The following is a 10,440-nucleotide window of genomic DNA, read 5'->3' on the forward strand; positions in this document are numbered from 1 at the left end:
TGATAGCTTCTTTCGTCGCCGTTGTTAAAGCTGTTGTCAAGGATGTTGTTAAAGCAGACATCTCTTCTTTGTGATTTGCTCTGTTAACTCCCGCTTTAATCTCAGCTTGTTTAATGTCATCAAGGCGCTGTTTAGTTAGGGCAGTGATTAACTCTTTGATCTCATCTTTTAAACCTATAACTTCTCCTGTTAACTCCACAACCGTCATGATAAAAAAAAATGCTAAAATTCTAAAAATATGTCAAACCTGCTTTGTACCAGATGTTAGGGTTCTAAACCAAAATAATTGTTAAGAACACAAGCTAGATAGAACCCTAAAGATAAAATCATTTTTTATGGGAATTAACCACCTCTGTTGTAATACTGATAAGAAACTGGTTTTTAATATTAATTGAAGTGAGTTCAAACAAGCTTAGAAACTGCGTAATTATACTAATCAATAGTTATCTAAAAGAAATAACTTACGTATTTAAGAATCCTAACTAAATAAGGAAACTTCCTAGTTAGCTAATTAAAGGAAATACTATGGTTAAGGAGTTGGTACACAACAAATTCCAAAGGAAAAACATATATGAGAAGAAACAAACCTTGAAGATTGAAGACGGCGAAAGTTTCTTGAGATTATATATATGGTCTTCTGGCTAAACCCTAAAGGCATTAACGTGAAGAACTCAAGAGTCAAGATGGCAACATGAGATTTAGCCCAGATTCAGCCCAAGGGATGACTTTTAATGGAATGGGTTCTTATTGGGCTACCCATTACCAAATAAATGTGTTCTAAATGTATGGCAGGCTGGCAGCAGTACTACAGTTTTGTCTCGGGCGGATAACAACACGAATCCTTCTTCTTCTTCTTTTTTTCCGAAAACCCCATAGCACTGGGTTGATCTAAATGATACTCAGAAGTTTGAGTTTTATTGGCAGCTTCAAGGTTAACACAGTTCTGAATATAAAAATAACGAAGGATTGCTAAAAAAGTTGTTGCTTTGAAATTTATACATGTTTTAGGTTCAATTTCTAATTTTTCTCTCGCATAGTCAATGTTAGTCCAATTAATATAAGATCCATTTTCTTCGATTATTTGTAATCTAAACTATGTTGTATTGTCGCCTTTTTCTCCAAGGTGTCCCATGGGCGACCCGCGCCTATAGCGTCTAGGGGTTCGCCCGGGACGTCTTTTACAACATATAATCTGAATCCAGTTTTGTAACTGATAGACAAACTTTTCGGTTGACAAATTGGCTAAAGAGAGGTGTGTGTCTAGCTGGAGGTCTCGACGAATCTATCAAGAACTTCCTCACCTAAATTTCAAATAGCCTCAGAGGTTTAATTGAATATCCTCACCCAATAATTTTACCAACGTATTATTATCATATTTTTATTTTTATTTTTGTTACACCATGTTTGTTTGGATTTGACACTTAACTCGTCGCAAGTCATGTCAGATAGTTTACGTTTTATTTCAGTCAGATCTGACTTGCTACCTGACTTAGACCTAACTCTTAACTGTGACATGTTTGAGTCGAATAACAAAATATCCCTGATATCAAACCGTTGATTCACAAATTTTTTAGTCATTTGAGTCAGATCTAACTCAAAATACAAATGTATTCAGTCACACGACTCACACCCAAATAAGTCATATCTAAATTACTCAGATCTAGACAATTCAAATCCAACAAAAATAAATAAAAACAAACATAGTATTAGAGTAATCACCGAACGACTTACTGAACATGACATTTACCTTTTCTTTAGTCATTTTTCTTCCGACTTCTTTAGGTTCTATTATTAAAATCAAGTTACTAAATATTTATTGATTTTGCATTTTTATCGATTTGATGAGGATCCAGACTAAGTCAACGACTCATATACCGAGTCGTTGACTTGCAATACCGCAATGAATCGGTGCAAACCCGATTCTCGAGTTTTGAAGATCAAACTCAACCCATACATTTTGTTGGTGGTGATGCCCAATGACAAACGCCTCTATTCCTAACAGTTCCGAGTTACCAAATGTGAAACAATATACCGAGTCACTTCCTCTCATTTCTCCTGCAACTTGATACAACAACTGATCCGGGGTTACCACTATTTCTGCCCCACTGAACATCAGACTCACTGTGGGCAGGTCAGAAAAAATCGTTCGAGTTGCTGGAACTCGGTAGCACAAATCCATTGCTCCTTGAAATACAAAGTCTTCCTCTTCCAAAACATGTAGAATTCCTTGAGTCTGATTGACGAACTCATTCCTTAATGCTTCGTAAACCGAGCCGAGTAAGAATGTGAATTGTGTACCTGAGTCGATCATTGTCTGACCAGCTCCTGTATGATCCGGTACTAATGCGAATTTGGGTAGTGTAAGCAACTTCTTTGACACCATAATTCCTTGGAGTTGGACCGTGTAGGCAGCTCGGTCGAAGTAAGGTAGTGGAGTAGATATTTGCAGCAATGGAGTGTAGCTCAATGGCTTGAGCCATGGTGAACTCATGTTTCCAAGTAGTAAAACACCCGAAGAGTCACCTTCAGATATGCAGTAAGAAAATTTGGGGAATCCCATTTGAGAAACAAACGAAAGAGACCCTCGATTCATTCCCATCAATCCAGTGTTCTTCGGGTCTTCTTCGCTTGAACTACTAAAGCTTGTAGACATGCACCCAAAGATTGTACCTGTTAGAAGAATGTGGTTCTTCACCCTTAGACCTGCTTATAGTATCAGGAAATATTAAAAGGACATGGCGCAATTCAAGCTTTTACTAATTGGCAATACCTGGAACAGAGGAACTTCCGATGTGAAACGTTTCGTAAGCAAGATTCCCTTCACTGAATGATGCATCAGCATAGGACAATGTAGTATGGCACAGCTTATTCGAGTCACACCATAAAGGTATTGTAAACCCCCTGACTTGGGTGCTGCAAGCCGGAGAAGAACAAAGCATTGGAGAGTAGGATGAGGAGCTAAGAGGATTGAATGTAGGTAAAGAATTCGGAAGGGACGGATTGTTACAGCGCAACCATGAAAGCTCACTTCCGGTGTCAAGAACCATTACAACATTTTGTGGAGGAGTTCCTACTGTAAGTGAAACCGTTAAGCTGACATTACGATGGAAAGAGAGATTGTTTGGTGAAGGTAATAGCTGAGTTTTGAGCGGTAATACGAGCGTTTTCAGAGCTGAACAGAGAAACACTTCTGGTTGAAGGAAGATGAGTAAAACCAGATGAAATGTAAGGATATAGATATAAGCCATGTGAAGACACAAAGCAAGAACAGGTGAACAGAAGTTTCAGAGTGCTCGAAATCCTCCCTAGTAACTGAGAACATATAGCATTGCTGCTGTTATTCTGTTGGTTTTGGGGTATTTTAAACTTTTACAGATATTAGGATTTGTTTAATGAGATACGACTTTGCTGTCATAGTTAAAGAAAGTTGAATTGGCAAAAACAGTACTTAATTGGCACTTTTGTAGGGTCTTAAGTCAAATTCATCAGCTACAGCAAGAAAAACTTGATTAGTAATAATGACATTGACATTATACGTAAACCGTTCTCACCAGCAGATCAAGACAGTGTGAAGAGTATCAACAGGCGAAATGAAGAAGATCACAAATTACTAACTCATGGTAACAAAAATATGTGCAGGGAGGCAAGAAATTGTTACAGAAAGCGAAATTGTCTGACACGTTATGGTAAATCTAGAAAAGAAGACGATTTTTTAATAACACCGACAGAATAGTTCATATATGACTCTTTGTTTCTTGTTTTCAAACTTCTGTAACATGCACTTGATACAGAAAAAGAAAAAGCAAAGTAAAGAAAAGGAAGATTTCAATCTTCCTTTTCATAAAGTTGATTCAAAGATGGACAGTTTCAACTTTCAAGCAGCATTACTTCTCCACTTGCATAATATAATTTGTTTGACACAAAGAAGCCACTCACAGATACAGAGAAAACAACTCTGACATGATTATGATAATTCGTAAACATTCCTACTGCGAGATCAGAGCAATATGACACTCAGCTGAAAAGAGTTTAAACAGATTGTACACTCGAATATATATCTGATCAAAAAAATATCATTGTTGCAGGCAAAAGATTAACCAAAAGGTTGCAAGGTTGTAAGAGAAATATGTAGATGTACAACCTACTCAGTGTCCCAAGAGAAGTCTCTAATCATGTGTACCTATAACAACACTAACGCTACAACTGTTCAAAAAGTAGACATTCTTCAGTGTGACTGAAAAGACAATTGTTTGCTCACCTTAGTTGCGAATGCAGCCTTCAGAATTCAGATTGGAGCATCAGGTTGATTCTGTGCAGGAGCAGCGTCAGGTTGATTCTACTGGCACACTTGTTGCCCACCATCACCTTATTTAGCATTATAACAAACGTAGGAAGAGTATAAAGATAACAGTGACAGAAGAACATTGTAATATCGTTCAACTTTCTATTGCAGCAACGTTACAAAACCAGAGTATCATTTTCGCTTCTCTATTCTTGAATCTGACAGTCGGCGAAAACAAAATTATCTTACATCATTTGACAAACAAAACTGTAATTTCTAAACCCACATAGGGAACTCTTGTTTGATAGGAGATCAATCGGACATCTCGTCTTCACCCCCACTATAGTTATCCATCTCTTGGACTCGAGGGGACTTATAATGCCGCATGTTATCCTCGTTTCCGGACCTCCCTCGTTTGGAACTTGAATAATTCCCCTTTGAATTTGTATAATCCTGATTGTCGGTATTAACATAACAGTCAGGGATTTGACATTTGAACTAAAAATATAAATGCCAAAGCTTCCCTTAATGAAGAAAATTTCCAAGCAACAATAAAAAAACAGAATTCCGAGTAATAAAGTGGTTGAGAATATTACTCCTGAATCCTTCACCAACTCCTTCGCAGAAACTTCTGGTCTGTTTCTTACTGTCACACTCGCAGGTACTGGATAATGCTCAATCTCTGTATTGGACCTACCATCTTTAGCCCTCTTTTTCCTTAGAACAAGCTTTGTCGGAAGTGGCTGCATCAAAGGAGGGAACTACTGTGATCAAGACCACGATCATCAAATATTATGGCGTAAATGTCAAACATATAATTCCAGCAAATTACCAAGTAACGTGCGGTTTCTTCACCGAGAGCAACAATGTATGTTGCATGGTCCTCTGCATCATTACCTCGAACCTGCACATTACAAACTGACATGGTTCACATGGCCATCATACTAACTTAACGAAAACTGAAAAAAGAACTTGTTGTCTAAGGCACGTACATCCCACTGATACTCCCTGACCCAGGAGTATGAAATGTCCTCACTTTCTTCATAGACATCCTTCCAAAGCTGCAGCCAAGAGAAAAATATACATATTAGTATGAAACAAAATGTACAAATAGCTCAGAAAACGTAGACAAGTTATTTCAGTGCAAAAGAATAGGAAAGCGATTGTGAGTCTACAAAGTGTTCAGCAATATGTAAATCAATAGATGTTGAATCACACCTCATCTGGTGAAGGAGCCATATATGCCAAAAATTTATCCAGCATAGCAGGATCTGAGCCAGATGCTGTAAAACTCTTCATAATTGCCTGTCAGGAATACAATGAATTAGTATAGAAAATAATAATACACAATGAAGCTTACCCTGCTGTAACAACTGTAATAGGAAAATAAGGGTTTTGCGCTTAAAAAGTATATTTAAGTTATACAATTGTATAAAATCACGGAGAAACAATAAATGTGATATTCTTATACTAAAAAGTTAATGTGAACGAAAGTGTGAATACATGCACAGATAACACTGACATATGAGATAGAGTATAACTCGCCTGTGATTCATGCACGTCACGCGTAGTTTTGTCCAACTTGCTGAACACTTCTGAATCAGCGGTTGGTTCGCCATCAAATGTAGCCATAACAAATTTATCATTACTCCTGATTCAGCAACATGATTCTTTTATTAGATAAAAGCCAAACACCCATAACTGAATGCCTGCTGCCAATGCAAATATCATAACTAATATTGAGGATTAGGTTTCTTTCAAGAGCTACAAATACTTCCAGATCTTGTTTTACTAACTTATCATGCTAAGTGATTTAAATTCCAATTCATCCACAGGCCTTCTGACATGATATTAATACAGTCATACGACATAGATTGCTTTAACTCACATGTCTTCTTTTATTAACCACTACTGCAATGAGTAAATAGAGAGGGCATTCTTGTGAACTTTATATCACATCTGTGAGGATGACTGTAATCCTAGGGTTTGCAAGCGTGATAAATTAAGAACTAACATTATAGTCGTGCAACATAAGCAAATATGGACATACACCTATGAAACCAGAAGTCAAATTTCCATACCTATCAAAGTCCGGGAGCAACGGCAGAATCTCAACAGGCTGTAACCTTTTATTAGTGGCATGAACTGGCCGCGACTTGCATGCCTCGAAGGACGCATTAATTGCTTGGATTTGTTTTTCCCTGAAATAAAATTTTAAAATCCATTAAATATACAAGTCTGACAGTAATTGATACTTTTTCTGTAATGGTGCATAATAAGTCTAATAGAAAAAAGACCTGTTATTGGTATTATCCAAAATATGGCGACCTCCCCTGATTTCTCGTAGATCTTTGGCTTGTTTTTCACTAAGGGGCTGTGAAATGAGAATGTTACATTAGATGAAGACAAACAAGTGGAGAACATTTTGTCCTGCAGCAAACTTAATTTAATAGCCAGAGAAGATCCCACAAACCGTTTTTGCTGCTTCCATGCTAATAGGAGAAATATATTCTGTCTTGACCAACCACGACAGACCTTTATCAGTAGGCCTCTCTTTCCTTTTTATGCCGTCTTGTTTGATAGGAGTTGCTGACTCAGCATCCCGCAACAACTCTTTATCCTCGGGAGCCAGAGTTTGTTTTGTGTCGGGAGGACTGAAAGGACAGAATTTATGATACCAGAGGTGAGGGCATGAATTAAGTCCTCAAAGAGTAGAAAACAATAACTTGAAACATCCATACTTGTATACACTGATGTCGAGTAGGTCAAGTGGTATCCCAAGATCAGGCTCGACAAATAATTTAGGCTTGTGCATTTTCTCCAATGATGTAATGGTGTACTTAGTGTATCTGCAGGACGTTCAGTAAGCTTATCATATCAATACGAGAACTTGACATCACATAACAAATGGAATATTAGAATGTGTTTAAATGACGGTTTATAACCAGAGCTTGCAGAAAAATACAGGGTAAGGAACATACAGATCTTTATTAGTGTTTAATAACATTAACTTCGGTTGTGCTGTCGGATCTGGAAGTTCATTCCTAAACCTTCAAAGAGTAATGAGTAAAAAATGTTCAGATGGTCAGAACTTTAAGCTACAAAATAATAATAACTAATAAAATTGCAGCCTTCGTGAACCAAAGCTGGTGGTTGGTCACGAAAGTAAAGACATACTTACTTCAACTTGCACAAGAATGTGGTAGGCTTTTTTAACCGATTCTCAATCCTCTCTGCATTCAAAAATGGAGTACTTTTCCCCGCTCCCATTCGTGACCCAACAATTGATCCATGTCCCTTTGCCCCAGAAGCCATTATCTGTGCCTTCTGCATCGCAGAGCTTTGAGATTCCTTTGCTTGATGCCTATGCTTTTCTTCTTGCCTTTGTTTCTCATACTCTCTCTTCTTCCTTATCATCCTCTCTTCCTCCGTCTCTACCCTTCCACCAGGACGCGATGCGGGCGGTGGAGGACCTGATGACTTGTGTTGTTTAGGAGGTAACCCATGTTTCGAATGATGCCTTGACTGATCATGCAAACCTGACCCACTAGACTCCCTAGGTCCTCCTCTATGATGCCCATGGTGCCCATGATTATTACTCCGGTTATCTCTAGACTGGTGATGTGGTTGGGAGCTCGATGAAGGCGGTGGAGGTGGAGGAAGCGAAGGTGGAGGAACAGATGGAGGAGGTGGAGGCGGAGGCGATGAAGGTGGAGGTGGTCCTGGTGGAGGAGGCACTGTAGGTGGCTGTACTGAATTACGAAACTGTGAATACTGCGATGCCGGATAATACTGCGAACCAGATGGGGGCATAGGTGGTGGTGCTGCTGCTGCCGGATAAGGCTGTGGTGGAACTTGCGGTGGCTGATACGGATACGCCTGCTGCGGTTGTGGTGGGGCTGGTCTATAATGGTGGTTTGAATTTGGTTGATAGTTGGGGGGGAATGATGTAGGAGCTGGCGGAAGTGGCGGTTGACTTGAAAAACCTCTACTCTGACTACTTCCACCACCTGGAAGAGGTGGCGCTACTGGGTTTTGATTTGATGGTGGCGGAGGTTGTGGTGGGTATGACCTAAATGATGCCATTATCAAATCCTTTCAAAGGGTTTGTTCCTAACGTAATTTAAACAAAAACCCAGAATCTCAATTTCTTAATTAGTGTGTTCTAACCCTAGAATTTGATCGAACCCTAGAAAAATTCGATTGAAACGAGTAAATTCTTGATTTTGATCCTGAAAACCCTAAAGTTGAAACCTTTATTGATTGAGATCAACACTGATAACAAATATATATGGCGAGAGAGAGTATATATAGATAGATGGATGAGGGGCTTACCGGAGATGATGAAGACGAAGTAGAGACTGAAGTGAGTCGGGAGTTTCCTGAATCGGTTTCTTTCGTTATGGTCTTTCTACCGATTCACATTCAGCTTTTAAAAAGAAGGACTTTGAAGAAATAGAGAGACCGTAAATAGGAAAGATGATGAGGCTCAGAAGCACGTGACGTGATTGTGGATAGCCGTAGATTGATTTTGATGATGAATCTGTGTGGATGCATCTAACGGCTATCAAACGCCAGGTCACTTCGATATACAGTCGGTTGGAATTTCTTATTTTTATTTTTGCTGAACACCACTGATGGTTGCATGCAAAAAAAAAAAACAAAAACTCACTCCTTATAAGACCTATTTCTATGCACATGCCAAAAATAAGTTGTTTGGCATACCAACTGGCATGGAAAACCAATTGTGTTACTATGGGAAAACCACGGAGCGATCAAGTTTTTAACGAGCGATATTGACTCCAGCGTTGGCGTTATAATCAATATCGCCAATGTTCATCTTTCTAACACCTATAAATACCGCACCTTGTTCATCTATACTTCACAAATATGGAGAAAAGAAAAAGAAACAGAAAAGTCAAAAGAGCTACTAATACCCCAGCTAGTGGATTAAGTTTTGTTGTGGATGAAAATTATGAGTTTGATAATGTTAGACAAGTAGTCGGTGAAGGTATGTTCTCTAATTACTTGTCTGACCGTCCGGAGCGAACTAATTCGTTAAATCTAAGAGGTGGATGGTCTGAGTTCCGTGGGATTTTTCAGTTACTTCCCCATGTTGTTCAAGAGAGAGTTAGAAGATATCCTTGGTGACATTTATATCATATACAACCTAGAAACCACATGACTCAAGGAGTTCAAGTTATATTAGAAGGATGGCGGGACACTACAAACACGTTCTTTTTCAAGGACTTTGAATGCGGTAAGTCAGTTTTTTCTAGTAATTTAATTTTTTAGATTATGTGCTTTGTTTTATAAATATCAACAAATTCTAATTATGAATAAGTATTGTTAATAGGAGTTACACCAATAGATTTGTACATGTTAACGGGAATTACATGTGCTGGAAACTTACTTCCATTTAACAAACTAAATTGGTTATCAGAAGATAAATAGAAACAAAGACTTCCTTTGTACTCAAATGAGGTAGAAGGAAATGATTCATATAGACAAATAAAAGTGCATGGGTTAAAAGTGGCTGGGTTGAAAAGTTTTTTGAGACGTTATGCTAATAAAATGGATGAGAACAGGGTAGTTGGTGATCAATATTTGTTCCCTGACCATTATGAGTAGCTCGAACGTCTGTTTATATTGTGGACACTAGGCCAATGTATATTTCCAAATGTTAGCTCAGTGGTGTTAGCTGGTTTTCTCGAAGCATTAGAATATTTAGAGCAAGCACCAACATATGATTGGCGGTCTCCGATTTTATCAGAGATTTACATATCCCTCGGTGATTGCTCGACGTGTGTCAAAGATAGTTTTAATGCTTTTTGGGGAGTCATGGAGGTACGAACCAATATTTTTCATACTATTTGTTTGTTATTTTCACATGAAAAATTTAGTAACCAATAATGTTATTATTTTCAGTATTAGTGGTATACATGGTTCCGTGTTTCGGAACCGTCTCTTAAGAATCATACCAATATTTTTCCGGTTATACTGAAGTACGATTCCGAGAATTGGCAACGAGAACATATTGAAGATGGTCAACATACTGCTATTTTTTATAAGATTCAGCAGTTGTGTAGAACAATCCTTAACCTTGTCTCCCAGTCGTATGAAGCAATACCTGAGTTCGAAGAAGAACAAGCTCAGAG

General features: G+C 38.3%; 2 protein-coding genes across 3 annotated transcripts; both read right to left on the bottom strand.

The window, feature by feature from the left end:
• Nucleotides 1–1,685: 1,685 nt before the first annotated feature.
• LOC113309701 (aspartic proteinase PCS1-like) lies at nt 1,686–4,335 on the bottom strand. Its single transcript, XM_026558194.1, has 3 exons — nt 4,259–4,335; nt 2,771–3,489; nt 1,686–2,670 (listed from the first exon to the last, which is right to left on the bottom strand). The coding sequence occupies exons 2-3, from the start codon at nt 3,246–3,248 to the stop codon at nt 1,868–1,870; spliced, it is 1,281 nt and encodes a 426-aa protein (XP_026413979.1). The 5' UTR covers nt 3,249–3,489; nt 4,259–4,335; the 3' UTR covers nt 1,686–1,867.
• On the bottom strand, nt 4,026–8,719 carry LOC113309700 (protein PAF1 homolog). 2 transcript variants are annotated; one of them, XM_026558193.1, is made up of 13 exons: nt 8,618–8,719; nt 7,464–8,523; nt 7,264–7,332; nt 7,024–7,131; nt 6,756–6,936; nt 6,580–6,656; nt 6,364–6,483; nt 5,828–5,933; nt 5,501–5,587; nt 5,275–5,343; nt 5,115–5,186; nt 4,879–5,025; nt 4,026–4,735 (listed from the first exon to the last, which is right to left on the bottom strand). In XM_026558193.1, exons 2-13 carry the CDS (start codon nt 8,366–8,368, stop codon nt 4,595–4,597), a joined length of 2,082 nt encoding a protein of 693 aa, XP_026413978.1. In that variant the 5' UTR covers nt 8,369–8,523; nt 8,618–8,719; the 3' UTR covers nt 4,026–4,594. The 2 variants fall into 2 exon arrangements, with proteins under 2 accessions (XP_026413978.1, XP_026413976.1); XM_026558191.1 differs by having other exon boundaries at nt 7,464–8,700.
• Nucleotides 8,720–10,440: the final 1,721 nt, after the last annotated feature.

Source organism: Papaver somniferum, chromosome 9 (genome assembly GCF_003573695.1).
Source record: "Papaver somniferum cultivar HN1 chromosome 9, ASM357369v1, whole genome shotgun sequence".
NCBI lineage: Eukaryota > Viridiplantae > Streptophyta > Magnoliopsida > Ranunculales > Papaveraceae > Papaver > Papaver somniferum.